Source organism: Hypomesus nipponensis, chromosome 15 (assembly GCF_054491055.1).
Source record: "Hypomesus nipponensis isolate SF chromosome 15, ASM5449105v1, whole genome shotgun sequence".
Taxonomy (NCBI): domain Eukaryota; kingdom Metazoa; phylum Chordata; class Actinopteri; order Osmeriformes; family Osmeridae; genus Hypomesus; species Hypomesus nipponensis.
The window spans coordinates 12,274,812-12,296,061 of NC_140375.1; the positions used below are offsets into that span (position 1 = coordinate 12,274,812).

General features: G+C 39.7%; 2 protein-coding genes across 4 annotated transcripts in view; both read right to left on the bottom strand.

The window, feature by feature from the left end:
- Positions 1-13,646, bottom strand: part of gab2 (GRB2-associated binding protein 2) — a 30,204-nt gene extending 16,558 nt beyond the window's left edge. The window contains exon 1 of one of the 2 annotated variants that reach the window (XM_084675094.1): positions 13,225-13,646. In XM_084675094.1, coding sequence (XP_084531220.1) covers positions 13,225-13,296 — 72 coding nt within the window. In that variant the 5' untranslated portion in view covers positions 13,297-13,646. The remainder of the gene's footprint in view (positions 1-13,224) is intronic. The other variant, XM_084675093.1, reaches the window with a different exon arrangement.
- Positions 13,647-13,940: 294 nt separating this feature from the next.
- Positions 13,941-17,741, bottom strand: nars2 (asparaginyl-tRNA synthetase 2, mitochondrial). 2 transcript variants are annotated; one of them, XM_084674374.1, is made up of 15 exons: positions 17,704-17,741; positions 17,392-17,504; positions 17,166-17,275; positions 16,960-17,080; positions 16,557-16,697; positions 16,391-16,471; positions 16,195-16,298; positions 15,937-16,069; positions 15,529-15,627; positions 15,401-15,438; positions 15,207-15,273; positions 14,914-15,051; positions 14,643-14,740; positions 14,500-14,526; positions 13,941-14,417 (listed from the first exon to the last, which is right to left on the bottom strand). In XM_084674374.1, the coding sequence occupies exons 1-15, from the start codon at positions 17,711-17,713 to the stop codon at positions 14,273-14,275; spliced, it is 1,425 nt and encodes a 474-aa protein (XP_084530500.1). In that variant the 5' UTR covers positions 17,714-17,741; the 3' UTR covers positions 13,941-14,272. The 2 variants fall into 2 exon arrangements, with proteins under 2 accessions (XP_084530500.1, XP_084530499.1); XM_084674373.1 differs by having other exon boundaries at positions 17,392-17,735.
- Positions 17,742-21,250: the final 3,509 nt, after the last annotated feature.

Sequence of the window (21,250 nt, forward strand, 5' to 3'; positions counted from 1 at the left end):
AGAGCTTTCCGAGTTTTATTTCAAGTTTTAATTCCTAAATCTTAACATTAACTTCATGACAGCAGGGCAGGCAATAGAGAGAAGAAAAAATAGCGCCTGTCAATTGCACACAAACTGACAGATTAAGAAATGTATGCCACTTGGGCAACTTTTAAACAATAAATAAATGTGAACAAAAAGTAGGCTATGCTTCACTGATGTTTGCATGTAGGCTATGCAAAGCTAGTGCATGGGTATGTTTATTATTGTGCAAAAACAAGAGCTGGTCAACATGCTCTGGGGTGGGGTTGCTCGGGATTGTGTACGTCGGCTCTAAAGTGTAAATCACATTACAAAACCTGTATTTTCAACCACACAATAAGGATGATTCTGTTAGGCTATTACCACAGGTGGTATTACCACAATACGTTATCTTTCCATGGGATAGTTTGCAGACAGCATTGCTCATGTCTAACTCATTTTTTCCTCGTAAATTATGAAAGCCAAAGTTCTTCCAGATTTACCCCGTCCCCCCGTCCCTACTGGCCAACCTAGTATGCGCACTCTCTACACACAGTATGGATAGGGAGAGCAACAGTATCTCAAGTCAAATGCAACCATTTACACAAATCCTCGAATGTATTTAGCCCCGTTGTAACTGGAACCAGAAGAACAAAGCAGTCAGAGAGATGGGACAGTTAGTGCAAGGCAGCAGCCTGTGCCTGTGACAGGAGAGGCAGCACAGTTCAATACGTTTCCCAGTGACAGCCTTAAAGGCCCCTCTGTCCTCCATGTCCGGAGACAAAGGAGGAGGATGGAACTGGGGGCTTTGGCCATCTGCCAGCAGAGCACTTCCGCCCAGCGTCTCTCACATCCAGGCTGCTGACACAGAGGATCCTGCAGGCCCGCTCTCTCTCCATCAACACAGACACCTCCTTCACTAGGCCAGGGAACCAAAACCACTCTTTCCGATGCCCAACCCCCCCTCCAAACACACACGCACACACACACACAATGGAAAAATGGATCATGCTGTGTCTCCTGTGTTTTCCTAATGTCTGTTGTTGATCTCAGCTATGGCTTTCTCACACTCTTGTGGGTAGAAGAATATGTAAGTCTATACTTCCTAGCCAGCTACATTGTATCTGCACGTGACCTAATGTCTCCCATTTGTACTTACGAAGAGGCTTAAACTGCTATAGATAATAATACATTAACATCTGCAACATTGAAGTGAGATGTAGCCCACCAGACTTGTACACCTCAACCTTCCATACTTTACTGCTGATCCACACATGAATAATTATGCAAATGAGATATTTCCGTATTTTCAATGAACATTACGAAATACATAACTTACTTTGTTAATACATAAAAGTTGGATCATTTGAAAAACAGTTCAAACTATTGCAAGGCACTTACAATTGGTTATTGATTCATACCTTGGAAGAATTTATTGAAAATCTTCTACTGTAATAATTACACGCACTTAGGTAGAAGAGAACTCAACCTGGTCAGAAAGAAGAATAAGAAAAATGTTCTTAAGAAAATGCATACTGGGTGATATCATCTCCAGTGGCTAGCACAGGGTCCATCTGTGGGCCTGAGGTTAGCCTTTTTCTCATTTCATTTTCTGCCAGATTTATAAACGTAGTCATCTAGGGGAAGGCAGAGATTTAATGGCTCCGATAGTGCACTGGTTCTGCAGCATGCATTTTAAGATAGTAGTTTCTATCAGCTGCCAGCAGGAAGCTAAAATCCCCAGCAACAACACTTCCTTTGATTAAGAAAGTAGTAGTGCTGTCATTATTTGCTGTTGTTAACGTATCCTTACTGCATCCTTGTTTAGTGGCTTGAGGGTGTGGTTACATAAAGACAAGTTAAAAAACATTTCACACCAGGAAGAAATGGCCTACCAACCAGTGACTAGTTACCTAAAAACAAACTAGACTTATTATATATTTTATAGCAAAATTCACCACCATTCATGGATATCCTTATAGTAATGAAAAAGGCTTTGGAACCAAACAAGGCAATTTGATAAGAGAAGACTTTTGCTAAACTCTACTTTGCTCCACTGTGAAGACATTGCTCACATATTTCTGCTGCACCTTGAACATAATTCTTTCTTCACCTAACATGGTTTCAGTTATTGGTTAATCTTTCCACTCAGATGGAGACTTAGTGGGCACAGTTACCCATGGATTCCTTATTTAAATATGGCATTTTCCAAGGAGGAGCAAAGTGAGTCATAAACTGTTGCCTGGTCCCGACAGTTCACTATGACCCTGGTGGATTATTCTTGTCCAATCCATTAACAGAACCAGACCAAAACCAATGGATCACCGACCACAGGGTATTAACAACTACTTCAATAGGTTTTGTTATACAAAAAATGTAAGTAGGTTTTCCACAAGAAGTAAAAAGGAAGAAGAAGTTAAGGGTTCACAGGGTAATACAGTCGGTTACGTTACGTAAGTGACGTGTGGTTGATCATGGATGGAGCTAGCCTCACTGCACAGGCATTTAACAGAGCGGCATGAGGTAAGAAGGCAGTGGCAGGTGCATAAAATGAAATAATAATGAAAGGCAAAAAAGACTCACAGAGCCACGAATGAATCTCTTGAATGACCGATTTCCTATTATAGTCTGAGCTACTATAGATTGAGATCAAATTAAAATAACAAGCTCAAAACATATTTAAATTAACTGCTCTGTACTTACCATCTTTTTTTCCCTCTCATTTATCTCTGTGCTAACACAATACAACAAAAACAAGGGGAGACATTTACAACTAGAAATGTCTATATTACAGTTAATAGTGATCAACAAAAAAAAAAACAACAGGTAAAAAATATGATACTTTTTGGACAGATTGTGAGTGTATCTAACAATTACATTCAGTAAAATCAGCCTGAAGGATTCCTCATGTAAACCTCTTTTATTTGCATGAAAGAACTCAATCCTGCTGTACAGAATGACCCTCCAGCAGTATGCTGTACCATGGTGATGGGATCATGCAAAAGAACAGTGAGCATTCTTATCTACAGTTGCCTGGCATTTAGTACAGTACTGGCCACAACAGTCCTGTTGAATCGTCTGGTTTGTATACCTGCTGCTTCAAAAGTACTTGTATTTGACCACACTGTGGCCCATGAAAGAGAAGAACAAAGCCACTACAGTGCAGCAGAGAGGAAGAGACTGCAGCATCTATTTTAGACCAGGAAAGGAAAACATCTGATGACAAAGGACACAAAAACATTGTTTTGAATCCGTGCGCAGCTAATAATAGAATCCAAACTGGTTTGTCTCGCCAACTCCTTTTGTGTCATTGTATGTTGATAAGTGGACATTTTTTCTCCTATTTATAACCGAGGACAACAATATTGTTATAGAAGCAAAAAAAAAAAAAAAACAACACTAAAAGTAACATAAAATGACTGTATATGAACCAATAGGATACCGTATTGATAAAGACAAACAACTCCAGTATTTTTTATTAAATGAAACTTTGCTCATTGAATCCACAGTTTGTGTATCATCATCACTGAGTCAGACCTTCATGTTTTCACTCTGCTGGGTGGCATGAATGTCAGCGAGCCCAAACTCATTAGTCAACTATGCTACTCTACTCAATTTGATTGGTGCTCCACCCTAGTTGTCACTGTTGGCTGTGTTCCAACCAATTATACAGGGTGTGTCAGCAGAGTATTAGAGTGGCACAGAGAGAGTCTAGTTGTAGGGCTGAGTCAACACACAGAAGGTGGATATCAGTCAACATGGTTTCACATGTGCATAGACAAACACTCTAACCAAACAGGTACAATGGCCAAGTTAAAGGTCATCTTAACCTTCAGTGAGGATAGTGACTGTCAATTGTTTACCTCCTCTCCCATTCAAACACAGAAGAAACATACAGTACACACACACACACACACCGACAAACACACACACACACAGCAGGTGGCTCTCAGTCTCAACCTGCTACCTGCTCACCTGTACCTGCGGCAGAAGCACACAGCTGAACAAACAGCAAGGTCACAGAGCCAGGCAGAGTCTGGTCTAAGACCTATTGTTTGAGAACGTTCACTGTCCTCATTACCAGTGACTTGTAAAGGTCGTGTTTTGCGTACAAGTGATTTGATTCTTGTGATGTTGGATGCTTGACTTCAGCAGATCAGAGTCTGGGCCCCAGGCTCAGGCTCCAGCTCTGGCTGACATCCTCCATTATGTAGGTCACAGAGGAGCCAGGGTTCTCCTTGGTCTGGGTGACAGCATATCAGCAGTCCGCCCCCACTACACGTCCCATGGGGAGATCAGAATGGTGACGGCTCAGGGATCACGGTGTCTCTCCATCCCCCTGATAGGCTACCTCCATAGAGCTGCCAGTGGAGGATGGTTGAACAATCATTGCTGCAATGTCACTTCCATTCAAAAGTTCAACAGCATCTCAAGGATGACATCCCTCCAACCTTTGATGGCCTTCTCTTATTTTAGAGGCCTGCTGTCATATTGTAAGTCTGCCACACTCAGCAAACCTGAAAGCCTATATGCAGGCATTCCACTATTATGTGTATTTGTTTTATGAGATATTTTTACCATTTTATGAGACTTTTACTGTGGGCAGGTGGACTAGGTCCCATCAGTGGGCAGAGCCAGGATACAAGAGTTGGTGCAGGGTGCATCCAAGCCCTTTAGTTTCTTGTTTCAGTCAATAAGGCCCCAGCTGCTCCAGAGAGTACAGCACAGTCCTGTCTGCTCTGAAAGCTCCTACACTACATGGAAAATTCCACGGGCCCTCCAAATGAAATCAAAAACAAAACAAGTATCCCTTTTTCTGTGTCGTCACTGTTGTTGGAAATTCAGGAGTCTGGTGAGGACTCCCACCTCCACAACTGCCAGCATTTATCACTTTCCTTATTTATCTTGTACATTAGATATTACACTGGGCTTAGCAGATAGACAATAGGACAATAGAAGCCACATACATACAGTACCAGTCAAAAGTTTGGACACATTCAATAGCATTTTGTATTATTTAGTTAATATAAACATTTAAACATGTATTTAGACATTTAGGAAATGTATATTGTAGAATGGCTGAGTTCCAATGACCTGTACTACATTTGAAAGCAACATAACAGCAACATTTAGTTCTTTAATGCCTTTGTCAATGACAACGTGAAAATGTCCCTTCAAAACAGCTTAAACCGAGGGAGCATTCTTACTAAGAAGGAAATATATCTTGTTATTAGGACGCTGAGCTGCAGATTGTGACAACAGAGCTGAAGCTATCTAGTGCTAATCAATAGGGTATCGCATGACAGTCACATTCCAGGAACAGAGAGCTTCAGAAAAAACAGGGATGTAACAATATGGCTATTTTTAGATACTTTTTAATGTTAAAGTAGAATTAAGTCATCATTGAGGTAATGCGTAGCAGTACAACAAAATAATTCCCCAACCTTACTGTTTCTAGTTCTGTACCTCAAGAATGCAGAAAAAAATATTACTCTATTGGAGATAGTTTCTATGACAAGAACTAGCCTAATATCTGCCCAATAAACCTCACCAGAAAAAGTGACAAAATATGACATACTGTACAGCTACAAACCAACAAAACCACAATCAAACACAAACTTTGTAACAGACAACAACAAAACAACAACCACACACGCACACTCACACACAGTCACACACATCTGGATTAAGCAGTGTCTGTCTGGTTCTCTACTGCTTCCAAGCAGGTGTCATCTCTCCATGTTTACATAGCTGACATCAGTTTATAACAGCATGGGTTTAAATAAACCCCACACAGCCACAGACAGAGTCAGAAGGTTCCTCAGATACCAGGAGGTTTACACAGGACTCACAGTCCCTTTACATGTGTGACACTAACCAGACAGCTGCTTCAGTCTTTCGATCATACGCTTGTGGTGAAATCGCTAACACATTTTTGTCTCACAAATATAATCACAGACAAACAGTATGCCAACAACGTATTACCGTTTTCTGTCTCTTTTGGCTATTTCACCTTGTCTCTGCTCTGGTCTGAAGAGATCCAGATGCTGTTGGGCTGGACATGGCATGGTCCCATATGCCCAAGGAAATAAACATGAAAAGACGTTAAACAGAGTTGCTGAGAGCATAAAACCACAGGTGTTTACGTCCAACGGACGCATTAGCCTCCCACTGCAACTTGAATTAAACTGCTCGGGTTTCCCTATAGTCATAACAGTGGCCTTGGAAAGATGGCAGCTGTGAGATACAACACATGCAGATAAGACTCTGCTCTCACCAGTTCAGACACACGCTGGCTCTGCTAAGTGAGAAGGGAGTTGTTAGTGGCCACACTAAGAAAGGGACTTCTCAAGGATAGAGACCATATCTTCCCTTCTTCCCCCTGACTGGAATGTCTTTGGTGTCCATATGGAATTATTAAGGTCCACATTGCAATTCAGAAACTACATTCAAGATGGAATGCTAATCTTATAAATCTGGGAATAAAGAAATGTGTTTTATTTCATGTGTTCTCACATGATACCAATAGGCTGATTAAAATCCTATTCTACAGATGTTCTTATGAGGCTCTTATTGGGACCTGCAGTCTTCATTCAAAGAATATCCCCATAATATGAACACTAGCTTGTGGTAAACCTCCACACATATGTGCTGTGATATAATCAACATCCATTCAACTCAGTTGAACACTTTCATAAAAAAGAGTAATTTCTTGTCTTGTCCTCCCATTGGTGAAAGGCCTAGCTCATTCATACTGAGCCCGCCCTGACAGTTTGACTAACGGGGAGCATTATCTTTAATCAGAACTCTTTGTGTCATTTCCTCTGCCCCCACCATCTGCTTTGCTCTAGAAAGCCTGCATCTGTATGTGCCACACTTTCTGAGCATCTCATTTCACTGGCTAGAAGCTACAGCAAAGCCTGTGTAGAGTATATGGGTCGTTTCTGGGTTAAAAAGCTGTACAAGTGAGAAAACATGAGTGAGACACAACAGCAGAAAACACACTGAACTGTGTCTGTCTGAACTGCATGGGTGGAGAGGGTATTGTTTATCAGGAAGTGGAGAAGTGGGGATAGCAGATGTAGCTTGTCATGTCATCAGAGCCCTCATGCTTTACGGCATCCCATTAACTTCACCTCAGACCAGTACCTAGCAGCACTGGCGGATCTGAGGGGTGGCAAAGGGTGGCAGCTGCCACCCCAGCAAAAAAGACTACCCACCCCAATCTCCCCATGCAAAGTGTCAATTATAGCACATTTCATTCAATGATATTAATATGATTATTATTTGCATCATTTAAACTACAATGTTTATCAATTTAAGGTGGCATCGTGTCCCCCTTCCCTCCACGCCTCCATGCCATGCTTCAACCATCCCATGCCACCCCAGGTGAAAATGTCTAGATCTGCCCCTGTGGCTAGCAGAACCACAGTCAAATCCATTCATGTATGTTGACTGGAATAAATCATCTGCACCATGTTTTTTCTACAAATACACATCAACAAGAATATGCCTCCACAGTAACAGCCAGCGTTTCAATTTCAAGCCACTCTAAGGGAGGATCTGTAAGTTATTAGAGTCTGATGACACTATTCAAATACAGTTTTCAATATGGTATAAAATCCATGGACTTCTCAATATGTATTGAGAAGTCAGTGGATTTGGAGTCCTTGTAAGTATGCAAGATATATTGATGCAAGGGAAACTGAATGGGCCTCTGATTATCAGACACATCTTTGTCTCATTGAGCAAAATGTTATGTTTTATTATGAATGGTACACTGGAGACAACACAGAAACATGTTGATGTAGACCTGCTAGTAGCAGTCAGTGGCGTGGCCTTGTTCTTTGGAAGCCTCTCCAATTAGAGTTCCTAGAGCTGTAAACAGTGACTGCACACAACACCCATAGGGGTCAATAATGTCAGGCACTGGTTGACTGAGTTCATATTACTGTCCTACTTTTTAAAAGCTATTTTACAGGGAGAGCTGTTCTGCTTTACTGTATGGTTATAGTTTGTGTATCAGAAGTACAATATATTTAAAAGTGTGACAACTTATACGCAAATTAATATGGTGGACATTTTTGACTAGACAGACCATGGAAAACATACATTGTAATAGGCTGACAAATAAACAAAAAATCTGATATTACCCTACAAGATCCATAGCCTACTGAATATATTCTCACGACAACCGACATAAAAGTTGCCCCTTCACCGAGGGAACATCCTGTTTTATCCTGTACTGAAAATGTGCAGTCTTTGTTTACTAATAGGCTGTGTTTGAACGTGTGTCCTCTGTCCTGGCTCTCTCTACAGAAAAATGTGTGCTGTCAAACAATCAAAACCCACCTCAGGCATGATCTCATCCTCCTTGGATAAAGTATGTGAATTAGATCACTGCTGTTACTATGTACTGATTGCAAATGCCAAAAACATGCATATTCACAGTTAAAGATGCTGTAAAGCAAAATTCCATGATTTGCTTCTCAGTACATTATATACGTGTGAAATGAGTTCCTGAAAGCATGTGCAAAGCGCAAAAACTTTGAATGTGAACTGAGCGAACTGAAATGTGGAGTTTCACCGTTGAACAGTTTCTCTTCCGTTTTGAGCTCAGGTTTTGTATAGGCGGAGCCAAAACCCGACCTATCTACGTCACAGCGACCGATCTACGTCAGATCACAGACGGTTGCATTCTGTTACTCAGCTGGTACAAGGCAAAGACAAAATAATTAACACATAAAGACTGCAGGTAAGTCTGTTCTGATATCTGCAAGTGATTTAGCTAGTGTTGCTGTTGTTGCTAAATTCAATAAATTTGAGGGGGCGGAGCTTCAGATGCTTCAGACGACATGCCCCCCTCAAGCAGAGAAGACAGCTGATTTTCTCACAATTTCAAAACCTAATTTAACATACTTGTCTGTTTTTTTTTTCATTAGAATTTGGATGGGTAGTTAACAAAACATTCTTCTGTGGTGTGATGAACTTAACTCATAATCACCAATCCGCAAAAAAACACTGTTAATGCGGTAATGAGAGTTTGGTTTTAATTGTTTGACTGCACAAGTGTGTTTCTATGTGTTTTTGGCATTTTCAATCTGCACACACAGTAACAGCAGGGATCTAATTCACCAATTGTATCCAAGGAGGATGAGATAACACGTGTGGGTTGTAATATCTAATTTCAAGCTGACATCATGTTGGAGCCTGTCATGACATCATCAAGAGAGCCCTCAACTGCTATAACAAACTGACATATCTGACCTCCACTGCAATAAAAAGAACAGCTCTTGAAGATCATGCCTTGTCCAATTGGCTAATGGACTGAGATGCCGGGCTTGTAAATGTACGTATTAAGAGGATGACAGATTGAGCATCAGATGTATAAAGGGTGTTCTGTGGGTTTCATCTTGGCAAAAAATCTAAGGACCAAATGTGTGAAATAATTATTTAAAAAATGGCATTATGACATGGTTGTTTAAAGAATACAAATTAATGACAGAGCAAATTAATCAATTGTAGCTTATGTAGAATACATCACAGTGTACTTGAGTACTCTATAGGGTTATTTTCCCAAAAACCTGTGATACTCAGCAAGAGTCTTGAGTCCATAGCTGACAAGCCAATTCTGATAAGAGTCATATGACATTAACAAAGGACATTGACTTGATACCCCACAATGACCTTGGATTTGATATGTAATTAAAGGTCCAGAATAATGAAATTCAGACATGTCCCTGAAATTACTAATCTTAGCCAAAAATTACATATTAAAGTATGTGTCCACTGTATGGCATGACTGACAGTAAAAAATACTCAAATAGCTGGTCCAGACTGCAGGAAAATAATCAATAGGATCAATTTTTTCAGCAGAAAAACAGAGAACTAATATAGAACATGGTGATCAACCAATCTTATTTTTAAAAAAATATTATAATAATAAAAGCCCAGACCAATTTGTTTCATTTTCCTATCATGGGATCTCTGTCCAACCATTTCCTGTAGGTGTCATCCAAAGGAAGTCTGGCATTTGCTATTGGTCCCATAATTAAGTTTTGGATAGGATACACACAGAAACATGTTTAGTTCATGGCAAAGGACAGGAAATATAAAGACACAACCTAAAAGCAGACCGGTAATCAAGAGATTTTCTTCGTAAATGGACGGAGTCAAGGTCTTCTGACAGAAAATATTCTTTGGGATTTTAGGATTTATGGTACTGTTCATTAATGTTACTTTGGTTATCAAATTCTACAGGTAGGCCTAGGCTATACTGTGTAGTCAGTTTTCCATTTGGAATCTATTAAAAACCAAGAAAAGACCTCTTAATGGTAAGATTCCCTATATATGAAGATCTTTTTAATTAACAAAAATTAATCTGACACTTTTAGTACAGTCATAAAAGACACCCCAATCTATAGACTTTACAAGGAGTGGAAATCTGAAGCCTCACAGATAAAGTCGAACAAGGAAAATGTCTGTGTGAGCTGTGTGTCTGTCAAAGCAGGAACTGGGAGGCGTTCTGGGCTGAACTCTGAGGGCAAGGACTTCCCAAAGCCCCTCTGCAAAACAACACCAACCCACCGTCCCGACCCAGCAGCTGACAGTGGGCCTGAGCCTGTTGTCTCACAGCCTTCAACCCCCGTCCTTTCTCTTCACACACTGAGGGCTTTGAAAATGGTGACACAGAAAAGCAGAAGCAAGCATCACTTTGCCGATATGATCTGTCTGGTATGTGCCAATGCCTTATGTGAACAGACATGTTTGTGAACGGATGTCAGACACAACAACGGACAGGACGTGGGTAGCTCTCACCAACCATACGGTTGGATGTTCGACTGCCACTCTAGAACTGTAAACATCTTAGGATTTTCCATTAGAAGAAGACACAAATGTAAGTAATGTCAGCCTTACATATCTGTCCATACCATTTATTGTTTTTGGAATGTAGGATCTCCCAGCAGATCAAGGACCACAGTAAAAATGAATGACATTTGTCATCTTAGGAAGAGGAAACAGTGAGGCCTTGTAATGGGAAACACCAAGGTCATCCCCTACTTCCCCTACTCACTATTATTACTACCATGTTTTGTGACAACATCATTTTGTAAACTCTATATTACACAGTTGAAAGAACACATTTACAGATGATTATCAATTATTCCACAAAGAAAGTAATATACTATGACATTATTAGTATGTTGATGACTATTCAGATATTCCATTTATAACGTACTATAAACAAATGCAAATTAATGTATATGTTTACAGGAGGCAGTAATGTATGACACATTGTCTCTGACTAGTGAGTGATTAACAGACAGACATAAGGGGGCAGCCGTGTGGTACATGTGTTAGATTAGTCAGTTGTTTTCATTTTCCTTCTGCTTATTCTGGACGGCAGTCAACAAAGGGAGCCAGACCACTCCCACCAGCTCTCAAACACCGCCCATGTCGGTTGCCTCGGTACCCAAAAAGATAATCAAACTCCGCCGAACATGTGATTCATAGGGGCTCTGTCATACAGAACAATACTCTGCCTTATCCAGACACAGAGTATGTGCGTGTATGTGTGTGTGTGTATGTATAAGAAGGCCTAGACATCTCCATAACACCGTTGTAAATTACTACAGGCATACACTGCTCATGTGAATGTGAGGCAACAAGATGACAGCTGATAGTAATGAGTCATCAATAAGACCTTAAGGCGCTTGAAACCAAACAAAGGGGGGAATTTTTATGGTGGAACACATCTACACTCATTCATCAATTGTTGCTGCTGGGCTTCAACTGTCACTCGTGTTTTGCTCTGTGACTCTGCAATCATTTGCATGTCATAGTTGTGGTGGAGCTTTCAGTTTTCACAGAAGATTACGTAGTAACCCTGGGAAACCAATTTAGTTAGCCCAGTATGGACACTCTGATCATTATAACTGTGTTCTCAGAGTAAGCCTAAGAAAAACACCTTGGCACTGGTCTGTAAGAGCCTGCAGTTGCTTAAAATATCTCCTAACATTAGGATATCGAGCAAGTCAGATGACAGCAATACTGCTGTCTAAAAGGGCTGCATTGTCCACATGCTGCCTCTCTCAGTTAAAGTGGAAGGAATTTTTGATGGGTTAATTTCGGTGTTCACAAATTTGCCTGTTCTGGACATTCCATCTTGTTATGCAGTGTCTGTGTAGACTGTGTGTTTGGTTGTTTATTGGCTGAGGCTGGGATACGGTGGGGAGGGGGATTAGGAGCAAGAAACTCCACCCTCTCATCTGAACTAGGCCAATAAACAAACCTATGGCGTATGCCTGGCAATGTTGATTCTAACCATAAATACTGTTTATACAGTATTTCAATAGTAGATGTCAACTTCTCGTCTGTGGCAGTGCAGCTGCTGTTTCCTACTGACCCCGGTGGTCCCTGTGTCAACACTGGCTGGCTTTAAGTGGAAGACAATAGGGAAGCCAGTAAGTGTGCATTTGAAGACATACAAGGATGGACTTTCAGATGAAACAGAAAGATGACATCATGGCCAAGCCAGCTCATATGAACTTGGGGAGACCTTGTAATGCAGCACCATATAAACACATGTAATACTGTATATGTAGGCCTATTTATCAGATTATGCCATAAAGCTCTTTATCTGCAATCCTAATATAAGAAGTAATTAGCAGGGTAGAAATATACAGAAGACAACTTCAGAAGTTTGGTCATGACACTTTTGCCGAATCAAGGCTGAGAGTTTTGATGACAATAGAGTATCTTGTCTATCTTAATTTACCATAAAGGCCAAATTAGGTAAGCAGATAAATAATATGTACGATTGGCATCGGCATCTACAAAAACAACGGGATGTGCCTAATAATTTGGTGAGGAGATAACTGTCCGAAGTAGAATGGGAGTAAACGCTGTCCACAGTAAACAGAGCAACGTTGAGAGAAGCCTCTATCGAAAAATTATGAAATGTGGCCATAAGGTACGTTTAGACTTAACCTACCTAGCTACACATGTGGTGTGTCAATGGAGAGATGAGAAGATGAGGCAACACGTTGTTTCTCTAAATAGCAGTTTGGTGCACCTGCTATTATGAAAAGCATCCTTAGTTTCACAGCATGAAATGCCGGCTTTTCCGATTCAGTGATAAACATTACACTTTAGCTCAATGTTAGCTAATGTACCTTGAGACGGCTGCAGATCACTAACTGTTAAAAGACTACCTTTACTCACATATCTTCTTAGTTTTTTCTCTGGCGGCGACTTCCTTAGCCAACCTTGGAAGACGATTTCTCCACCGCTCATGTTTCAATCGTTTCTTCCGATGCCTATAACAGCTCCTGATGTATTTTACTATGAATACAAGTCCCACTGGTTTCCAGATCTTGCAATGGGCAAAAAGAAACAGTGCTATTGGACTCCGTCAGACTTTGGTGCAGTCCGCTTCCCCATTTAGTAAAGGCTGGAGTCGAAGGGGTGTTGTCCTTGGTGTCACGCTGACCTCGCGCACGGATTCCCACTCCGGCGCGCAAAGGACTCTTCGGGAATCACGCAGGACCAGTGAACACCAAATCGCGGGTAAACCAACTGACCCAGTGATGTAGGAAGTAATGTTGAGTGTCTGCAGTTTGTTTTCCAATTCACACCACGCCCACTAAAGTAAAGGGATGGGCTGCAATAGGATGAACTGATCAGGATGGGAAGAGCTGCCTTCTTTACGCACAACAATTAAAAAAAAACAAGGAAACGTAAAATAATGCATAAACAGCGAATTGAAAATAAGATGCCGAATAATTATAGGCTATTGTTAGATGCTGACTTTTGAAACGTATATGAAAAGGTACTTTTAGGCAGGTTATGAAACAGACCCCTAAGCAAAGTAAATACAGTTGCGAGTCTGTTTGTGAATGACATTTAGTAAATAGCCTATTTACTATCTTTACTCCAAGTTGTTAGAATATTTCTTTATTGTAATTTTGTGGTTTATAATTAGCTATTGACAAGATGAAACATATTAGCACAACTGGGAGAAAATTGACATGGCTTTGTATGACCCCATCTAGTGGATATACCCTTAAATTGTCTGACATAGTACTCAAACTCTAATGTACACCACAGTTTGGTACACTATATAGTAAAAACAAGCATCAATTATATACATTATTTTCTCATATACCGTATGTTTCAAAAATGAATAAACATACAAATTCCAATGGTTTGCTTTTACTCAATACTCTAACATACGGAAAACAATGCAATAAGAGACAAAACACCCTGCAGTTTACAGAAGGCAAGAGTGGGAAAACCTTGGAAATGGAATAACGTCTTTGATGTTGTCAACCCCTAGTACACACTGCAAGTATCGCTCAAATCCCATTCCAAACCCACCATGGGCGACAGACCCAAACTGCCTCAGATCCAAATACCTGAAAAGACAACAGTCAGAGGTTCATACAATAATACATCTATGTAAATCACGTCTACTCACAATAGAAAAACGTGTATTACCATCTGTATGTTTCTTCCAATCCAGCCCTTAAAATACACATGCCAATACATTAGTTTATTTACATTCTGGTCACAATCAAAAAGCATACATTGTGTGGGAACTACTGTATATGAAAACGTAAGTGTGTGCACACTGTTCTTACTGCGCCAGACGAGTCCTAAGGAGCTCAAGCCTGTCTTCTCTTAGGGAGCCCCCACACAGCTCTCCAACTCCTGGTACAAGGAGGTCCACTGCTGCTGCCTCAAGACACACAACAATGGAAACTCGGGTAACTACAAATTACATTTGTTCATTACATTTACCCACAATGGTAATGGTTGAAATAGGTACAGTTCACTTTCCAACCAGGACAACAACAATAACAATGAAAGTGTATTTCAAAGCAGCTCAATCAGATTTACAAAGAGCCTTACTGTGTGTTTAGGATGGTCCTGGTTGTCTTTTGCATAAAAAGGCTTTAGCTCATAGGGGTAATCGGTGACAAAGAGAGGTAAGCTGCCACAATGTTTCACCAGGTACTTTTCATGTTCCGTCTGAAGGTCACAACCCCACTGACACAGAAAGACAGTCAGTATTAATTACGGTGTTAGATTCTTAGCTCATCAAATAATCTAGTATTTCAATATTTTGTTCATAATTTTATATGATAAGGAAAGTATTGTATAGCATGCCTTCAAAATAGAGCAAAGAGAGTGTATGAACTTACATCTGTATTGAAAGAAAACCTCTGTGAGCTGTGGTTCAGGATGTCTATGGCCTCAGTGTATGTGATCCTAATTGAAAGAAAGAAAGCCATCACATTATGACTCAATGATCTTCAGTTGGTGGATGTTAAAGTGGTTGAGGTTAAAGGTTGAACCTTTTTCACTATGAATAGAATACACAATGATACAGACTTACACATTAAACTTCTTCTTCAACATAAGATCCACAATGTCCTTGGGAGAAACAGCACGTAATTACATTTAGAGATTGAGAGAATATGGAACACTCATACAGTAGATACTATCAGAATGACACTTCCTTACCCTCTGTCCAGGTGCCACATGTTTGTGAAATAATTCTACATCATCAGGACAATTTGCTAAGAGATGTTCTGTAGTAGATCTGAACATGTCCTCCATGACCTGGAAAAAATATGGGGGTCCAGGTCAGTGAATCAGTTATGGTATCCGCTTTTAGGCAAAACTAGACACCAGGTAACAGGATGGACCTGTAGGGCTGAATTGGTAGAGATCTGAATAATGAAACCCCAAATAAGTAATACAAAACTTTTCATGCACTTTTCAAAGTTGGAGTCATTATTAATATAATGAAGATATTACTACCCAGTTGATTCTCTGCTATCATATCAAACAGTCCTTTAGTCAAGGACAAGCAAACCCAATTGTCCCCGACACCCCAATATCAAAATCATCTATGGGCCATGGACTTGCCTTCATGAGGTCCGCTAAAGATTTGGCGAATGAGATCTCAGCCTCAACCATGTAGAACTCAGCCAGGTGACGTCTGCTCTGAGAGTTCTCTGCTCGGAAAGTCGGCCCAAATGTGTAAACTCTGGGAAAAGCCCTTCAGGAGTAATGTGATGCAAGTAGAGTTTTGAGTGAACATTTAAATGTGACTTAGTTGGGTAAAGATAGTAAATATAATGGGACATGTTTTTATTTGTGGCTATAGCGGTGTACGGACCTCACCCAGACATCACCTCCAAGTGCAGTTGTCCAGAGACAGTCAAGTAAGCAGGGACTGAGAAGAAGTGTGGGTTTTCTTTATCCTGGTCTGTTCCCTGGCCTGAAGGCTGTGGTAAGAAGGACATGTCAGCCTGGTTAAGCTGAAACATCTGTTAGCCAAAATGAAAAGGCATCCTTTATCTATACAAGACATACTCACCTCAACCTGGAAAAGCTCCCCTGCTCCTTCACAATCATTTGAACTGATAACTGGGGTATGAATCTGGATGAATCCATTTTCCTGCACAAATACAGATACAATTATGGGGAAAATTGATACACAATAAATTCAAAAGCTAGTTATACTAACCTACTATAAGTATTACCTTGAAGTATGACTGGATTGCTGCTGTAGCCTCACTGCGTATTCTCAGCAAGGAGCTGAATACATTAGTTCTACATCTCAGATGAGGAAATTGCCTTATGTACTCAAGGCTATGCCTCTCCTTAATTTTGAAGGGAAAGTCCTGCAACAGAAAGATAATTGTGTTTGTCCCACTCAATAGTGAAAAACACAAGGCTTTTGATTAGGTATCTAGGACACTTTTTTTAATTATAACCTTTTTTGGCACCCTTTTTCATTCCCGGTCTGGCATGTGCTATAATCCTTCTATTACTTTTAAAATCTGTATTCTCGGTTTATGTTATTGCTTATGTTAATGTAGGCCTATTAAAGATATTTTGATCAAATACATTGATAATCTAAATATTGTATGGGCAGATACTTACAACAGGGTTGCATTCTCCCACTACATGTATTTGGTCTGCTTGAAGTTCCACATCTTGTTTTCTACTGGGACTCTTGACAAGATTTCCAGATACTTCCACAGCGCTTCCAAATGTGAGCAGTCTTCAGAACAGAATAGACAATTGAAGTGTCTCGTGCAATATTAACTAGATATATGAAGGAAAAAAATAATACATATTGCTCCCACCTGTCATTCAGATCTGAGCTGGCCACAATCTGTAGGGACTGTAATGAGCTGCCATCATTCACGTGAAGGAACAAGTTATCCTTCTGTAGTCTGACAGAACGAACCCATCCCTTGCGATGGAAATAATAATACATTAAGACGACATATTATCCTAAAGCTAGCCTTCTGTAGTGAGATAAAGTAGCAAGTTAAGAGGATCTAACACAATATGGAAACAACAAAGTACCTGGACAGTAATGTGTGCTCCAACTTCTACGCTTGAAATTGCTTCGCATATTCGTTGTTTTCGGGTTGTTTTCTGGCAGTAAAATCTAAAACTATTCAGTATTCTTCTAGATGCTACAAACACACATGCACGCACCTTAGCTGGTAACATTATAGCAAGTTAGCTTGTCTACTACTGCGATTATAGCGACTTAATCGATTGACCTGTTTCAATTTGGCAAATACAAAAATGCATTCATTTAATAAAGGCTTCATTCGTTTTTTTTCTACATTCTGGCTTGTCAATTTTGAAGAGTTGACATTCACGTTGTACCTTTGAGCATTACCGCTTCCTGGATGCTTACGTCTCTCTTGTTTGAGTATGTGGCTATTGGTGCAACTTGATCACGTTCTCTGCAACCAACAAACCAATCGGCTTTTGGCATGTGACATTCGGTTTTTCGGGAGATGTAGTTGTTCCACGGAATCGTGACGTAGGGTTTGATAAAGGCATGATTTGAAATCAATGATATTAGTAGTTTCCATAATATATTTCCAATTCTTTATCCTGCACGTGACATCACTAAGGTCGCAAAAACAATCTGTAGTTTATTGCTAAAAGCGAAAATTGTAAAGTGAGTAGACCAATAGTTTAGTTGCATAGTGTAAGTGAACTTTGACAAAATGTACTGTGGAAAATAATTTGCAGGAGATGCAAATTCCATTATGCTTGGCTAACACTGTACAGGCGATGAGTGGAGGAAATTCAAGCATTAATACAATTATATTACAATATGACCAATATGTCACAAAACTCTTTACTTCACTGTCGACTGTCAAACACGTGTCCACCAACCAAACGGACACTTTCCATAACGTTATATCTATCAAGCGGGTTTGAGCATGAAAAACAAGAGAAACATGTTGCCAATCCACTGTAGAAAATTGATTTTGTGGAGGTGACAATACAAGTAGTAGTTCTAGAGGAGACAAAAAAACACCTGAACTATGGCTCGGGTACTCATCAAGATTGCCATGACATTTGTGATATCCACATGAAAACATGTCAGACATGAACCTGAGTGATAGACAGTCTATCACTCAAACAGAGTGAAAGAGCAAACACAACAAGAATCCAATAAAGATTCTACAGTACAATCCTTTCTTTACAACTGGTATAGAGTCATGTACAATATTTTAGGCTGTGTAGTAAAACAGTGTACTCTTCTCATAGTCTTATAAAAGCCTTCACCAGACATGTGTCTGTGCTTTAACCCTATTAATTCAATAACTCACATAATTCATATTGCTGGGCGAATTCACATGTGTATGTATTCACACCAGTTCTGTTAGAGTAAATCTGATAAGGGCATCATTGTAATAAGATGCCATAGACAATCATTCTCTCTGTCATGCTTGTCAACTCTGGAAGCCCTGCCCTGGATTCGCTGCACACAGAGCATAGTGTCTTCCCCTCTGGCTGTTGATGACATATCATTATTTTGATGATGCACTTAAAAGTCAACAGGGTCATTGTTATTAATGATCTCCTGTACGCAATTATCTGCTGCATGTAATGGACCCTCATACCAGTTCTAAGCCCAGAAGGGAACAGACGAGTGATTTATTTTGTAACAGGGTAAAGAAATGAGAGCACATAGCAGTACAATTATTAATAGAATATTACTGTTATCAGTTTGAAAAGAACTACAAACCTTTATTTGGAATAGATGCAGTTGATAAAATATTCCTGTTACTGTGTAATGTGAGACTGTTAACAATAATGCAGATTCATAAACCTTACAAATGACAAATGGAATGCATTTATGCATTGCTTGAGTACTTAATTGGACAATTCATTACACAGTTAATTGCATTTTCAAATGTGATGTAATACTGTGAGGTATCAAATGGTAAATAATTTACATTTTTTAATCGGTTATAATAATGTGTACTTTTACCACCAGGTTGTGCTATAACTCTACGAGACTAGCTAATACAAATTCTACACACACCTTTGACTCATTCAATCACTCCACTGTCAATGACCACAGATTCATAGTTCCATAATTTGTGAAATAGAAAGAAATCTTTCTGTAGAATCACAGTCAAGTTGCACATCATTTGGTCCCATTTAATTATCACACTGTCGCCATGGCCACACAACCATGTGGCTTTGAGATATTCTCTGACATGTTGTTCCATAAATAAAATGAGACAATTAGTGAGACGTACTGTAGGAGGGTGCTGCATATGCATTGATGTTCACACTCACATTTATGATGTGGGGAATCAGACAGAACACCCTCCGTGATAACTTTTTGTAGGTTCATGTGGCATTTTTTTGTGCAAAAGAGTAAAGTAAAAATAGCTTAAATAGCACATTATCTTCTGTGCATCTCTCTGTAATCCATTTGTACAAGAAGTCAAGTGAGGGTTCATCAGGTGAGATGTAAAGCTCTCCTCTGAGCCTCTACATCTGACATCTGCTCTGGACATCCTTATATAGCTCTATTGCTTTGCTCTAATCAATATGTGATTAGCCAACACAAACAAAGATCTCGTTTTAAAAGCTCAGAGCTCAGCAGGGCCATTGAACTCCGTTCTTGGAAGGCAAGCACTTCCTCCACATCCAGCAGGACTCTTCATCCAATGACTGCAGCACAGTATTGACCACCAACCTCCTTATGAGCCTATTATCAATTCTTGCAGAAGATTCTGCATTCCCACACAGTGAGGCGAGGGAGGTATTGATTTTATGTAACATGGCTCGTTAAATGCTGATTAGACCGTTATACTGATGTAATTTAAAGGAATGAGTTTGATTGACAAACATCCAATTCCAAATTTTGTTTAACAAACAACGTTTATCATAACCTTGGAAGATTTTGATGTGATACATTTTGCTCTACCTCCCATTGCTATATTTGTGTATTTAAACCACCATATTCTTAGACAGTAAAATAATCTACATTAGTGGGAAAATGTCAATTGAGCAAGTAATTCCCTCACACTGAACTATCAAGTAAAATAAACATTGAGAATTGAGAAGTTTCCAAAGGCAGATAAAAAATAAAAAATAAAATCTTCCATCACAGGGATAAATGTTGTCTTTGATCTAATGTTTTCAGGCAAGACCATTTTGTATTAAGGGGCCTTGTGGAAAGACAAAAATCCTGATTTGTGCTCACTATTGATCTTTCTGAGTTGTCATTGCTTAATTTTTCATGAGCTTAGCTAGACAAATCCCTCTAAAGTTGTACAATGTCTTTGCTGATGTACCTCACTTCCAAAAAAATCAATTCAACCCTTTGCCTTTCCAGGGTTGATAAGGAAACACTGGACAACCACTCTGTGATTACACCAATTTCTCTGTTACTGTCTCCTCTGACTTTGTTGGCAAACAAAGGAATACATCTTGTTTAAAATGTTTCATCTGGTAGGCCATTAAACCAATGAGACCAATTTAACAATCCCTTCAAGATGATATCTTAAACAGAACATGTAACACATGTAATACCATACCAGTGGCACAGTACCATATAAACTGTCCAGTCCATAACTTTCTAATTTGTTGTTCTGTAGTTGTTCTCCCAGTTGTGGAGACTTCACCATGCACAATGCATTTTTGTATAAATGAATGTATGCTGAAAAGGTTGTATTATTTTGTGTAAATGTCATGTTCTGTCTTTAAAAGTAATACTTTTTTTCTTTTTGTTGTGCTAAAGCTGTTTAAAATGTAAAGGGGAAAATCCTCCCTGATAGATGTTTACCAACTGCTATCTCAGTGGATGTCAGTGCACAAATCCATGACTAATTACTTTAGTTTATCAAGACAAAACCAACTCCCCACTAATTAGGCTTACAATAAATTACATGTT